Raw genomic sequence first — 16,274 nt, 5'->3', positions numbered from 1 at the left:
TACATAATCAAATTTCATCACATGCATGATGCATCAAAACCTCCATAGTGCATGCACTAAATTCAGGAAATGCCTTGCACTGAATCGCATAGTATTAAATATCCATTAACTGTTTGTCTATAAATTAATAATTAATTAATCACTTATTAAATTATTGGCATTTAACTACTAACACCCAAATTAATAAACTATGGGATAGCTGAAAACACACATAGATTTAATTTTGCAACTTTCACAATACCTTTCAGATTCAACAGGAACATACAAATGCAATAATAGACATGCAATTATTCTATTAACTTCCTCCTTCAAACTATAGGAAACTAACTGTCCATGCTATTCAAGCTTCACTATTTACACTACCTCTATTTTAAGCAGTAATGGGAATGTAAGGCAGTTTAGTGTGTACAAACGCGTGCCACAATATGAATTTTAATCTGACATGTAAAATGTACACATCAGCTCCAAGTGAATAGTGATGTGCACACCTACCAAAGTTGACTATGTGCACATTTATAAGGGAACATGCGCACACTCAAAGTCTCAAATCATAGGTTAGAAAACCAAGGTTGAGTTTATGCACCTAATTTAATCTTAAAAAGGTTAAGCTTACCTAAGTTTAACATTATTTCTTTTCTTAAAATCCAACCTTGAGAATAACTTATGGAATGTGAAGAGGAGGTTAAACCTCATGATTAGGTCCCAACAACTAGGCCTGACTGGGTACCCATTTACAATAGATCATGGTTGTCATTTTGGATCTTACAGTAGCATATATCTACCAATTTAGGTCTTACAACAATCATCTTCAAGCATCCCTAAATAACCATTCCATCTCACAAATGCAAGGGTAACCAACCTCTGCAATTGCCAAGTAAACTAGATAATGGTGCTTGTTATTGGGTCCACTCTATGTTTTTCAATAAAACCATGGTTCCTGCTTTTTGTAGTCTTTTGGGAACCCATGTACAACTAGCATAACACCTAACAGCAGTAATCCAATAAGGATCACAAACAAGAAGAAACACACTATAATCCCCCCTTAATGGTAATTGAGTAGGAAAGGACAATATGTTTCAAGATGACAACTATGAAGTTGATGAGAACTACATAAAATTGGGCATCAGGAAGACATCAAAGAACTCTACAAGATAACAATGTTGAAGCCAATGGGAACCATACAAAGATGACAAGTGTCATAATGTCTAAAGCAAAAATGGTGAACAAGGCACCAAGAAAGAAGAAAACCCAATGATACACTATCCAGATGGCTTAAACTTGTTGAAATTATCGAAACATGAACTCAAATGACACCAATGGCAAGAAGAGCATAGGTTCAACCATGCTCAAAAAAATGGTGAGCTCAATGAAGTAAAAGAGTGAAACGGAACCACCACTCAAACAAAGAGCATGATCGCCAACTAAAAAGCTCAAATATCTAAAAATGGTTTAAATCCACAAACTAAAGCAAAAAGCCCAAAGATGCAAAGAAAGATAAAACCTCAAGACTACTATTGGAAAAATTAAAACAAAGGCTTCTTGAAGAAACACCTATTCAATGGTCATACAACAATCATGAGACTAGTCTAAGAAAGTACAGTTATTGAAAGAAATTGCAATGTGAACAAAGTTAATACCGTTCAGGTAGGATGATCAACAATGATAATGCAAAAAGAGGCTCAATATTGTTAATATCAAAATTTAAAGAATGATTTTTTTCTATAGTTGACAGGGTTACCAATCAAACAAAGAAGGGGAAATGCCACAACCAATTTAGATCAGACAATGGACTATATAACAAAACTTGCAAAGGTAGCAAGATTTCTTTGAAGCAAGTAAAGCTCACATCTAGTTGAAAACCCTAAAGGCTCCAATAAAAAACTACTATGAAGATGTCCTAATGATACTTGTAAAAAGCATACTAACTTGGGGAAAACTCATTACTGGTACAAAAAAAAATAAACTGAAAATGTCATATTAGACAAGGAATGCTTCAATGATGGCCCAAAAAAGGTATAACCAAACTTCCAATTGTTGTCACTACTATGCTAAAACACACCAAAACCAATATTCCACAAGGATATGTTTGCATGCCCCCAGGGATGTCCCTTCAACAGTATGACCTAAGAGGACAATCCCTTGCTGCCCCTAGCAACAAGGTGTCATCCCCAAGACATTTCCCTCAAAGAGAGGACATTTCTAAGGCATCCCCCCTTATGGGAACACTAAAGGGGCATTAGGACATCCTCAAAACTGCTTGGAAACTTTTTAGGTCTCTACAATAACCCTAAAACTGCCAATCATCTTTCACACCTTAAACATCAAAATGGAGTTTTCTTAACAGGTATTTTTTCGAGCTATGGGTCACTAAGCCTAATAATCAATTTGGCCCCACCTAAACGATAAACACTTAAAAAAACTATAAAAAGACATGCCACTCTAAAAAATGAAGATTTGATAAGAAATAGTGGGAACTTGGTATTGGAGAATTCAGAAAACATAGTGATAAAACCATGAAAAATGGAATTGCAATAGGCAATGCACCAATGGTGTTGTCCCTCCATGCCACTAGGGATGGTCCTCCACCATCCCCAAACTCAAGCCCTTGTACCCCTTGTTCCCCCATTCCAAGATTCCATGGAACTATGATCAAAACACAAAGAGTGGGATCACAATCAAAAGATGTGTTGCCACGATGCCCATGATTTGCCTCCTATCAACATAGCAGTATTAGAATGCATTACAATAAAAGACCGGGGGGGAAAATCACTCTTAAAATCCATGTACATGAAAAAATGGGAAAATGAGGCACTAGAAGCCGCCACTACAACACAAAAAAAATAGTGCATCCTATATGAAATATGAGAGTACCAATAGCAATCTCTACAAAAATATGTGATTTCAAAAAAGTAAGGCATGAAATACTGTAGTTTTCCCATGATATGCTGAAAACAACTTGCCTCTGCAAAAATAAGCAACATAAAGTCTGAAAAACATTTCACATGTCAATTTTGATGTGGCAGCCAAAGGGAATCTAGGGCCGGTTGGGTGTGGGTGAGTGATTAGGGATGAAAATGGTAGGTTGTTGGCAGCGGTGGCACTCCCCTTGGGATGTCAGACTAACCACCTTGCTGAGGCTGTTCCCGCCTATCATGGGTTATTGTTGGCCAAAAAAATTGATGCTAAGTCAATATGGTTGGAAGGGGACTCTAATAACATTATCCAATGTTTATTGGGTAATTATAAGCCCTCATGGAATATAAAATGTTGGATTGAGAAAGATAGGGATTTATTAAAAACATTCCAAAACCATAACATTTCTCATGCCTATCGAGAAGCCAATGGTTTGGCTGACCACTTTGCTAACCTTGGAGTTAGTAGCAATGATGAAAAAGAATGGGGGCTAGGGGACAATCTATCGGCCGAAATAAAGGCCTTAATGTTGTATGATTTGGCCTAGGGGAGACAAGTTTTAAATGATCACATAATGCTTTATTTTGATGGCTCGCATTTCAATCATTAAATGTGTCATCCTTGCATTACTTCTAGTTGGGTCACACGCTTTCTGGGTATTTTGTGGCCTGCTCTAGAATTACCCAACCCTACTCATTACCGCCATTGCCGATTCCATGGGAGGAGAAAGGAAAAGGGTGGAGCCCTAGAACTATGAAGAGCTCAACAAGAATAAAACAATTTGGTGTATCCTAGATCGGGGAGGGCTCACTCCCTTTATTGAAAGATTGCATGGCGCCCAAGCAAATGTCACGAAGAAATTTGCCAAGGGTTTGAAGGAAGAAAAATATTCAAATTGAGGGCAGACGTGTGAAAGTTGATGACAAGCTCATTGCTGAGGTCACAGGCCTATCAATGGAAGGAGCGAAGTTCTACAGAGACAAGAAAATGGCTGATGTTGCAGTCAAGAAATTCCCCAAAAATGAGGAGAGGACAAAGCTTGCAAAAGTCGACAAAAGCAGCTACGACACGGGTAACATTAAATCTATCTAGCGCTCTATTATTGTGGTTTTGATGAAGTATGTTACCCTTGATGGTAGATTTACTAGGGCCTATGGGCATCATTTTGTTTTGCTCAATCATCTTAGGCACAAAGAGAAAATCTTGTTCCCCTTCTTCTTGATGGCATCCATTAATGCTAGTATTAAGGACCACAAAAAAAAGAAATACCATGTCCTGCATGGTGGGTTGCTCTTCCTCATCCATGAACATATCAAAATCCCACCCTCTCCTTCGACTAGGATTCCTGATGTTTCTAGCAGTTCTGAGGAAGGGGACCATGTTAGTCTTTCCTCGAATGAAGAAGATTGGAACACTGCTATGGAAGACTCTGAATCTGAGTCTAAGTCCTCTTTGAAGACTAACCACCAAGCTAAACGCAAAAGAACCTCCCCTGCTTCTACTTCAAATTTTGATTCTCAACCTTCCCTCTAGTCACTTCCAGATAAATTTGTCCAGGCCTCGAACCGGAGTGATAGACCCCCCTTCCCAAAGGAGCTCAATGCCAACTCTCCTTATCTCAACATGGAAAGGGAGAATCCTAATGATGTTTTGTCCTTAGTCCGTGATGTTGTTGTTGACAAGGATGTTTAAATGTGCTTTCCATGAAATTAAAGATATCAATGTGAAAATTCAGGCAATTAGCATTGGAGGCAGTTGTGGGACCTTGTATGTGGCCAGCCTTGCACAGTTGATATAGCTGCTGCCCTTGTCTAATGTTACAGGTCTGCAAGTGTGTGGCATGAGGATCTTTGGGGCAAGTCACCCAGCTGTTGGCGCCAGGACTTGTTTAGGGAAGCCATGTAGTTTATGCTAGGCATTTAAACCCTTGTTGTGTGAGGTTTTCAACTGCTGTCATATCCATTCTGCTATCATGGCTTCCATTGCCAGCCATGAGACTTCATCAGCTGTTGCCATTGCTTGGGAGTTGCACATTGCATTCGTGGACCTGCTGAGTCTTCACTTGGAGTTTGAGCATTGTTATTTTGTGTATGGGGATGAGATATATGGGGATGAGAATTTCTACCACTTCTAAAGACATTCATAGTCAAGAAGCTTGAGATTATCATCGGCACCTTGTTACTAATTCAACTCCAGTCAGGTGTCATTACCAGGGGATGGATTGTGGATGCCCAAGATGATGGAGATGACTTTGTTATTGATAGTGATGCGACTGTCAGCCAGAGCTGAAAGCTCGGCCTGATCGCTCCAATTGTGTCCCTACTATAGTGAAAATAGACTAAGGTTTTGAGATCCATTAAATAAGAGATAAGTATTCCATGCTTGATTAATGCACATGATTTTTTTGTATAATTATTATTTCATGCTATAACTTTGATAGTGAATCATGTATGCTTCATTTGCATTAGATAATCTCTTTGAAATGCTTTCAGGATGGACTAAGAAGCATAAGAGATTGCATTCGAGGAAGGAAGAACTTGATAATTGCTGATATGAGACTGAGATGATGGCCGGTAGCGTTTCTTCAAGGAAGGAAGACTTTGAGGCATCCTGTGAGGAAGCATCACAGGCTGAAGTCTAGCGACAACTTACTGCCATAAAGCTGAGTTGATACATAACTAGAGGTAACCTTGGACAAGGAGGTCAAAAGATTGATTTCAGCTTCAGAGGGAGCCTGTCATTTTTCAGCTTCAGAGGGAGCTTCATCGTCATGAAGACTTGGTTAATGAGTTCTTCTCTGTGAAGGAGAAGTTCAAGGTGCAATCCCTTGGTAATGCATTCTTCTTTGGGAGAAGTTTGAGATGAAAGCCCTCATTCCACCCTCTGCGAGTAGGCATGGTGGAGATGCATTCTTCTCTGGGAGAAGTCTGAGGTTAGAGCCCTCATTCCACCCTCTGCGAGTAGGCATGGTGGAGATGCACCCTTCTCTGGGAGAAGGTTGAGGTGAAAGCCCTCTTCCATCCTCTGCGAGTAGGCATGGTGAGCCCACCCTCTGCGAGTAGGTATGGTGGGTATCATGGAAGAAATTCCATGATGTGCTTGTTCACCCTCTGGGAGTAGCTATGGTGAACATATTATTCATGGGAGTAGCCATGGTGGTAGTCACTATGTGCCTTGGTTATTCAGAAGGAATCCTCCCTAGCTAAGAGGGAGTGTTGTTGTGTAGCTAGGTCAGATCCCTTCTAGGGCCGACCTAGTGCACAAAATGCCAAGTGGCTTGTTGGCCTTGGCATTTGGATATCTCAGTTGTATGAGTCTAATTTGGGGCAGGCCCTATTTGGGCGAACCACTTGTGTGTAACTTGTGATTAAGTTAAATGTAACTTGCAACTAAGGGAGACTCATATGTAACTTGTAATATATAGGTCTGACCCTATCCTTGGCGCCAAAAGTATATGGCTGACTTGAGGTCTATTAGGAGGTATTGACTCATATATATGCAAGGTCATGATTGCATCAATAGACATGAACTCAATAACATGAAGGACATGTAGTGTGCTTGGGGGTGACGATAAGAGGCTATCGACTATGGTTGGGAAGGCAACATATCTGATGTTTGCTTGTGGTTAATGAGCACTACCATAAAATCAACATTTACCACATACTTCTTTTTGCATTTGTTCTAGTCCATATGGATATAAGAATATTATATATTTTGTACTTCACTATTATTAACTTTTGTATGAAACAACACTCTATACATTAAAATCTTGTGAGCAATTTCGGCTGTTTTTTCATTTTATACAGATTAGATTTATTATTGTTGTATGGTGAGTCTTGACTAGCATCAGAATCTATGTATTATCCTTTGAAACTTTTAAATAGACAATGGAATGAACAAAATATTACCTTTCCTTGTTTCTTTATTTGAATAACAGTTTTGTGTACCTTATTAAATTGCATAACATGCCAATTTCTGTTTTCAAGCAATTCTAATGTTCTGTTTTGCTACTATATAGTCTTCTTTGGGGTCTGGCAGTACCTTAGATCTTTTTGCTTCTTAGAATCCTTATTTAGGCCTAATCAAGCTCTTTACAGAGTTTCTCTTTGATTCTAAACCTGGTTGCCTCCAATGGTTGCAAATGCGTTTTTCAGTATTATCCATAATTACCTGTCTTCTACTTATCTCTTCTGTCTGTATCAAACCTCTTAAATGTGCTAAGGTTATTTTATTGATTTAATACAACAAATTCAATGAATGTAGTAGCGTTAGGCACTACCACTAAAACTAGGGTTTTCTTAATACCCAACGACAAACTTTTCCTTATATTATTGGCACAACAATGCTTGGCATGTCAAAATCTACTAAAGCCTCCTATCTAGCTGCCACTTAGAGCTCATGTAATTTATGCACATCTTGAATGGTATAAGGACCCACTATCTTACACTTTTTTATCGATGTAGGATGTACCCTACTGATTTTATAATCTCATAGCTAGTTATTTGTTGTATATGGCTGTCAGAATTTGTTATATCAAAAAGCATTTTTCCTAAAAATGGGAGGGTAAATTTTTTTTTCAAAATGTTTTTCTTTTTCTTTAAAAAAATATTTTTTGTGGGGATCTTCGATTAAAAACCTTTTTAAAATAATAAATTATAATATATAGTTAAAAAAATGTTTATTATTGTTTTTAATAATAACATATTTTTAATTATATATATTGTCCATTATAATTGTTGTATTTTCATTTGTAATTTGATTGTTAATGTGAAAGGTAGATAGACATGGGTATTTATGGGTGATTTGCACAATGAATTGGCCAATATCAATATGGTATCATAGCTATCCCTTTTAATGCCAACATTTTCAATCGGAGTTCTAATTTTGTTGTTATGCTGGTTCACATACATGGACAAAATGATGTATTTTCAGGTTCAACATTTTTGAAGCTTCTTAGGTAGAAAAAATGTTTGCATCATTATGTGTAGAAGGGTCCAAAATCCTAGGAGTGTTTTTTGTTTAACTTGTAAGGGAGGTACTGTGACTCTTAAACTTCTATTTTTTAAGGTTCATTTTGGGTCTAAAAATTGGTCTCCATGTGGCCCTGCCTGCTACACACCTTGCATTCCATAACCTGTGTGCTCTGTCACTCAAACATTCTCATGGCATGGCTTGTGTTGCATTATGGGTCATTTGGAGGGGCTTTTGTGTTGAATATTGTCCTTTGCATGTCAGCTGTCCTAACCATTTGCACGCTGCTTTTTTCTTGCTGCTTGAAGTTAGTGCTCCCATGCAAGCATTTTATCTTTTATTGAATTCAGTTTGGTTTTTCATAAAGGAAAAATACTTTTCTTTGGTTCTCAACTCGTATGAGTGCTGTAATGGCAAGGGAAATTTATTGAAAGATTTGGTTGATGAGAGGTAATGAGTGCAAAACGCATGGGGTTTGTTCTTCAAAACAATTTTCATTTGAATTTCTATTCAATTGAAGACGACCTGATCTGATAGGTGGTCAAACGCCCCTACAATGAAGCTCTTTTATTTATCCTGTTGTTTGTAACTAGGAAAGAGGGTTTGGATGTTGCCTTTTGCGTAAAGGCAACATCCGAACCCCTATCGGGCTGGGGCTTTCCCTTAAAGGTCACGTGAGGGACTGGACCTAAAGAGGGTAACGTGCCCCTAAATAGGACCAGCCCCATATTAATATCACCTCACTAATTTAACTTGGCGCCTAAGTTCTTATATTCATTCAAGGCCGACTTGGGGTTATATGCCCATATAAATAAGGATCATTTATCAAACTCAATCATCACTCCATTCTCTCAAGTAAAGCGAAATTCTTCTGCAACTAAGTATGCGAAACTAAAAAGAAAAGTTGGGCGAACTTATCCAAGGAGATCAAAGACATTTTGTGTTCCTAATTTCTGTTAGAGAGCAGAATTGGTGCAGACTTGGCTTAATTAGAAGGGCAGATCTGATATGTTAAAAGGAGCAGATCTGATAAGAAGTTGAAGAGTCCAGCTAAGTATTGTATTGGTACAATTAAGATTGAATACATAATCTGACCTATGGGTCTTTAGTGCTGGGTTTTTCCTCCTTGGAGGTTTTCCAGAGTATTTGTGTTTGTCTCTTATGCACTTACTGTCATTCTGTCATTTACTTTACTTAATGTTAGCAAACAATTAAATACTGAAAATCTGATTACTGATCTGGGTCACAAAATTGAACATATCCATTTGGCAACCTTGACACATTGGTGTGACCATTCAGCTTGTGGGGTCCATACACCCACATATTCAATTTTTTGTGTGACCCCTCTCTAGTGTGTACTGTTCTTGAACACTACTGTTCCAAAGCCATTATTTTAGATAATTGTGAATATTTTTCATTGCCATTTTTATCAATTGGTTCAATTTGTTGATAGCTTCGTAGCAGTCTATATGTTCCTTGGCAGATTTCACAATTTGATGCTCATATGCAAAATGTTTTTGATTACAGAACAAATAGGTTTTGAAGGGACTTGAAACCCTTTAACAGAGAACTACATCAAAAAGTTGCATTAAGATATGCCATTTAAACTGCAGCCCAAAGTTAGCAAAAAACCAGCACAAAGCCAAAAACAAGGAAAGGGACAGCAAAAAGGAAGAAACTAGTATAAGTTTTTAAGGGCCTCAACAGCCTCAGTTTCCAGCTGAGTCATATTTAGTGCAATCTTCTTCAGCTCCTAAATATCCTGATTAGCAGTTTTCTTCTTTAGATTAGCTCTGGTTCTCTTGCAAGGTCCCACCGTTTCCTCAAGCTTTTTATCCAGCGCTTTCACATCCATTGTAGATCCTTCCTGATGGATGGCTGCAAGCTTTCCAACCATGTTAGTTAAACTCTCAGCTGAGTTCTTAACCACTTTATGATTGAAGCTAACCAAAGATATCAAATTATCATTAATTTTTTGGTATTTATTCTCCATCTTACTCAATCTACCTTCAAAGTCTTTCTTGAGTTTTTCCTCTAGATCCTGCAGTCATAGTCTTTGTTCATATCACTAACCGTTCCCACAGTCTTTTGCATTGAACTCACAATTGACTTTCTTTGACCAACTGTCCACTGTTCTGTAGCTTGAGAATCTTGTTTACTGTCCACGACTTGGCTATAAGTTGAGGGATGGCAATAGCAAATATTCGAAACACAAGATAGGTATGATGCAGAAGATATCACCACAAAAGACTAAGCGACTCTCGCAATAATGGTGACGTCAAGAATATACACAGCTATATAATGTTCACAAGAATAATTCAGGAACATGAGTACGCCCAGACTTGAATCAACACACTTTCCCGAACTCCCATGTTTCTGAAGAAGTGGTCGAGTTCCCAAAGCAATACGAATATACTTCAAAACCATGAACGGCTCCTTCCTAAATCTCAATACCAATCTGACTTAATCGCAGCACTCGACAAAACTCCCATGATTTTATATATATGCTAAGGAATGTTAATTTGGTGAATAACAGCTAAGGCTCGGAACTTCATTTCTGCTTTTAAGCCAATCTCCTTTGTGCAATTGATGACTCTTCAGTACTTCTCAAATCAAGTCGGAGATTCCTGATTCGTTTAGACGCCTGACCGACACCACAGTGAAGGGCAGAGGTCAGCAAGTGTAATCGCTGCATTATCCTCTGTAGTCGCCTTTTGATCTGGAAGAGATCTTAAATCTGCAATTGTTTCTGATTGAATTCCCTTGAAAGCATAGGATCTACCTTCAAGCGGTTAGGCTCTATAGAAGGAACCCGCTCTGATACCATGTTGATTTTATGGTAGTGCTCATCAATCACAGGCAAACATCAGATCTGTTGCCTTCCCAACCATAGACAATAAGCTCTTATCGTCACCCCCGAGCACACTACATGTCCTTCATGTTATTGAATTCATGTCCATTGATGCAATCGTGACCTTGCATATATATGAGTCAATAACTCCTAATAGACCTCAAGTCAGCCATATACTTTTGGTGCCAAGGATAGGGTCAGACCTATATATTACAAGTTACACTCACTTAGTTGCAAGTTACATTTAACTTAATCACAAGTTACACACAAGTGGTTCGCCCAAATAGGGCCTGCCCCAAATTAGACTCATACAACTGAGATATCCAAATGCCAAGGCCGACAGGCCGCTTGGCATTTTGTGCACTAGGTCGGCCCTAGAAGGGATCCGACCTAGCTACACAACAACAGTAAATCCATGCGAATAAACAATTATTTATTTACTACATCCAAGCCAACTACCTGTAATTGATCCATAATGCCTCACAAAGCAAGCATTAATGGGCACAAGCATATGGATTCAATAAATCCAAAATGAGTTTTCGCAAAGGATTAAAAAATGCTTACAGGGAACCAGCCTTAGCCAAGGTTGTCAAATTTTATAATTGCAAATATGAAAATGCATTTTACTTATATTCTAAAGATAAAGCTTGCATTAATGGAGTCTGTTAAAAAGGCAACAAGGTCTACCTAAGGAAGGACCACCTCCAATCTGTTAAAAGTAAAATTGGTAGTAATGAGATGGCTGATCCTTAAAAGAGAGCACCAAAGCTTACCATGTAAAGCCAACATTCTACAGGTCATTTTTCCTCTTAACATGTCAAATAAGAGATTAATAAGTTTAAGCATAAACTTGGACCCTCCCAAAAATATTGGGACTTCAATTATTAAAGAAAATAATAGGCAGTATACTGATATATAAGTCGTGCTCTCACAAGTCATCTAATAGAAATGAACAATTTGTAAGCTCATAAAGAAAGCCCCTTGAAAGTGATAGAAATCTTAGCATCTTGTCACAGAGATATATTGAGAAACAACAATTCTGCATTTGAACTGTTATCTTTGAACTAACTACAGAAACAAGTATCTGCCTGATGCCTGAAACACGGGCCATACAGTTAGATTTCATACAAATAGAATTCGATTTGTGTTCTATGTGCATTTGGTTAGATATAGACTCACACCCAATCCAATTTTGCACTTACGTGAATAGTTCCTCAAAGGGGTTCGTCAAATTTATCTCACAAATCTATCTACCGTTCAGTCCATGCAGCACATGTGACCATGGAATTGGCATTAGAAGAGCTAGGTGATCTTGATTTGATATCAAAGAATGTACTAAGCCACTCCAAATTGTGTGCTTAGACAGCATTAAGGATAAAAACTCCAAAAACAGAAGAAAGAAAAAGCCTCAGGGAACCTATTTTTAACGGAATATATAAACAAATAGCTAAAGATATATATTGATACTAGATTATGCATAAAATCCCTCTTACAACAATAATATCCCATTTTCAATAAAAAGCATTCATAAGAAAATATTCATAAGCCTTCACTACCTATAGTAACATGAAGCTAACCACCAATCTTCATTAAAAGGAAAAACTGAAAATCAGTTGAAGAAAGAAGGTAAATACTCACCAGGTGTGTCCACCACATTTATAGCTCGGCCATCAAAAAGAACCCCTTTCTGCAAATCACAGGTGGCTGTAACAGCTGAAGAACTAGAACGTGATTTGAATGCTTTGCGTCCAAGGATCGAATTACCAGTTGCACTCTTACCATTGCCAGTGCGCCCTACTAAAACCAAAGTTGTCACGCCATTTGAAGTCCCTGTTAGTTCCCAATCATCAACTTCATCCATATCGCTTCCTCCCATTATTTAGCCTTATAAGATGCTGAATTATCTCAATTCAAGCAAAATATCTGTCAATCAAGCCTAGAATCAAAAATCCGCTTCTAAATTTGCCTTAAACAACAATTTTATTGAAAAACCTGTGCCCTATACCTTCCATACAATCCTAATATCGGTAATTGGTAGCTAAAGGAAACCTGAAATCAATGAATTTTTTCACACATACTCACTAAATGAAACCCAAAAGCGATAATTACTATCTAAAATAATCATAATATCAATCAAAATTTCACACGTATTCACTGAATGAAATTCAAAAGCGATAAATCGAGCCAGAAGTGCCTTCAATTCAAGCAAAAAAAAAAAACACCCAGAAAGTCTCACCCAAACAATTCCCGTACAATTCAATCTAAAAAAACAAATATATAATAAAAAACCGTGATACACCTTCCTGTCAACCCTATTCACAGCATTCCAAGGTAAAATAATCATATTTTTCACAATCTTCAGTCCATAGCGGTCAATTTGGGGAATGCAAACACGTGCCGATAATTCCCTTCGAATTTTTGCTTAAAACGTTTTCCTCTCTTTAAGAGGAAAGCGGCCAATAAGCCTTGCAATATATCATAACCTCACTTACATCCAGGTAAACTGAGCCACAAAAAATCAAGAATTCAAACTTTTCAGAAAAAGCGAGTGAAACGCATAGACAGCGAATTGATCCAAAATTGCGTCTACTGATGAATCTCTGCCTAGAAATCTTCCTCACGACAATCCAGGTAAACTGAGCCACAAAAAAACAAGAATTCAAACTTTTCAGAAAAACCGAGTGAAACGCATAGACAGCGAATTGATCCAAAATTGCGTCTACTGGTGAATCTCTTCCTAGAAATCTTCCTCACCACAATCCAGGTAAACTGAGCCACAAAAAATCAAGAATTCAAACTTTTCAGAAAAAACGAGTGAAACGCATAGACAGCGAATTGATCCAAAATTGTGTCTACTGGTGAATCTGCCTATAAATCTTCCTCACGAGAATCCCCCTAAAATTATAACCTAGAACACTGATTCATCAAGATAAAAACGTACAGCTTATCTTACGACAAACCCTAACAACAAATATTCCCAGCTAATCCGAACGCTAAACATTAAAGCTACCCAAATTTCGACAACTGCAAATTAAATAAAACGAAATTGTGCAAAATTGAGCCCGAATTACCCAAAATATAGCTGTTCTAAGCGTATCTTCAAATTTCAACTCTTCATCCATTGTTAACCCTTGAATTGATCCAAAAATATCCGAAATTCCCGAGTCTTACCTTGAAATATGAATTCGATGATGCTGCAAACTAACTTCTTTCGATCAAAACGAAAAACAGTTTTAAAAAAACCCAATATGAATCGCTAATAAAACGAAAATACAAAGTGTATGTACCTTCGTAGATAAGGCAGGGTGGGACTGGAGGCCGAATAACATTAATATCGAATCTTCCACGAAACGTATATATATATACCTTTTCCTTTTCCTTAATCGATATAATTTTTATACCTGGGTCCACATTGGTGCAGGTAATTGGGATTGGCAAAATTCAAAAACTCATTAAAATATAAAAGGAAAGGAATGAAGAGTAGGAAAAAAAATGGCGATCTAATAGAGGAAAAGGCAAAAAGTGTCCTAATGATTTGCATTATTATTATTAGTTTATTATCTTTTATATGATCTTGTTTTTAATATTATAAGCAGCATGATAAGGGTGGTGTTCTTATAACAACCAAATTAAACAGCAAAATTACAACACACTAGTAATAGCAAAATCATAGCAATTCAATAGTAATAATCATAACCATCCGGAAAGAAACCATTAACCAAAGTATTAGCTATTAAAGAAATCTATCATAGTAACCTATATAGTTTATCAAAGGAGTTAAGCTCCTGAAAATAGAAATAACAGTAAAAAGAAAGACCCCTGAACAACTAGACATTGCTAGATTTTTTAACCCCCTTGCTCGCTTGCAACAGGGCGTTGTTCCAGTTCTCAATTAAGAACTTAAACAACTCCCTGTGAGTGTCTTATTTGCCCACCGCATTACCACAAACCTTTTTCTTGCATTAAACAAAGAGAAGAAGTTGAGTTGTGCATGACTCTAAGGCCGAATTTGCAAATGTTGCCCATCTTCGATTCCAACTCAATAAGTTTATCCTTAAGTCTTTGTAGCTCCTCCCCCATATCCCTCAGCTCCTTCTCAACCTTCTAACATCTCGCACAACCTTTCACCCACAGTATTCATCTCACATCTTCTTCCATGGCTACCTCTTCTAGTTTTTCATCCCCTGTCGCCCCCCCCGACTCTACCCAACTATTGTTGACTAACTTTTCAGGGTTGTCCAATTTTTTAAGGTTCCCATCCAAATTCTCAAGGTTCTCATCCAGATTTTTCCCGCCACCATCAATATTCCTACCATCCCCTTTTTCTCCATACTCTCTACCCTATTCCCCTTCCTCCTCTTCAGAGCCATAATCCACCAACTTTAATCTCTTACCCTTCCTAGCTCATGGGAGGCAAGCCTGTGTGACCATCGCATGCCTTCATTTTGACTACTTTCCCTTTCCTCGTCTTCCTCCTTTCTTGACTCATCAACACTTGTAATCTTTTTGCGGCTTGAAATCTTCCCTTTCTTTTTGTCAGTTGAGGCCTTTTGGGTTTTAGACATTTCAATTTATGTTAAACCCACAGAAGTGGAAGGGGTTCTAGGGGAGGCCATAAAAGCAACCTCTGAATGAGGAATGCAGTGCTTGGTCTAGGAACTAGGTGCACCAATAAGCAAGGGGGAGGCAGTTGTGGTAGGGGTTTCCATAACAATAATGTTTCTCGGTGGACAAATGGCAAGATGGAATGAATAAAACCTGTAAATCAGACCCTAGTGCAAGGGCACCAACTTTTTGTCTTGTTTTTTTAGATCAAGGGATTCTTTAACCGAGTGCTCAAAGAGTGGAAAAGGTAGAAAGGGAAAGAAATGATGTCATCGTTCCTAAAATGGTTCAAGAGTGGCATGTATGATAAAAATAATAGACTTTATGGCAACCTTCAAGAGTGAAATATTTCATTATCATTAAACATACAATTTTCTAGTGATCAAGAAGTTATTCTCTTGCATAACCACCTTGCAATTTCACAAGGGCTTCCTTCCCATTAAAAATTCGGTTCACACTTTCACTGTTTGCAACATGGCTCATCCTCTTCCACTTCCTACCTTCCAAGGAGAGGCCAATTACCTACATGATCGCTTTCTCACTAACCTTGAATGGGATACCATCCATAGTGACCCTCCTATTCACCCATGAAGTAGCAAACTAGATCTACAATTCTTCATCAAACCCTTGCATTTGTTCAAGATAACCATCAACTCCCTCTTCTTTGCAAATATGCCACACAATTTCCACATTTTTTAACTCATCTGGCTTATCTGGCTTTGTGCACACAAGGTTGCCTCCCATTCTACTAGTAGACAAAGAGTTGCAGAAAAACCAAAGAAACACAAGAGAAAATTACAAACATTTTTTCAGAACTCTCACAATAAATGTGAAGGCAACTTTTTTAATAGGTCGTCATAATCATAAATGCATCCATATATCTCCTTAATCCCTCGCTCTTGCTAACAACACAACATGCATTGCAAATGATAGT

General features: G+C 37.9%; 1 protein-coding gene across 4 annotated transcripts in view; it reads right to left on the bottom strand.

Moving 5' to 3' along the window:
* LOC131068408 (immune-associated nucleotide-binding protein 9) overlaps positions 1-14,173 on the bottom strand; it is a 45,202-nt gene extending 31,029 nt beyond the window's left edge. The window contains exons 1-2 of one of the 4 annotated variants that reach the window (XM_058003593.2): positions 14,023-14,173; positions 12,374-12,658 (exon numbers count right to left, since the gene is read on the bottom strand). In XM_058003593.2, the coding sequence (XP_057859576.2) occupies positions 12,374-12,611 (238 nt within the window). In that variant the 5' untranslated portion in view covers positions 12,612-12,658; positions 14,023-14,173. Of the gene's footprint in view, positions 1-12,373; positions 12,659-13,806 lie in introns of all 4 variants that reach the window. The other 3 variants (XM_058003595.2, XM_058003592.2, XM_058003594.2) reach the window with 3 other exon arrangements.
* Positions 14,174-16,274: the final 2,101 nt, after the last annotated feature.

Source organism: Cryptomeria japonica, chromosome 3, assembly GCF_030272615.1.
Source record: "Cryptomeria japonica chromosome 3, Sugi_1.0, whole genome shotgun sequence".
NCBI lineage: Eukaryota > Viridiplantae > Streptophyta > Pinopsida > Cupressales > Cupressaceae > Cryptomeria > Cryptomeria japonica.
The sequence above is the reverse complement of the archived record's forward strand: the minus strand, read 5'-3'. Positions and strand labels throughout refer to the sequence as shown.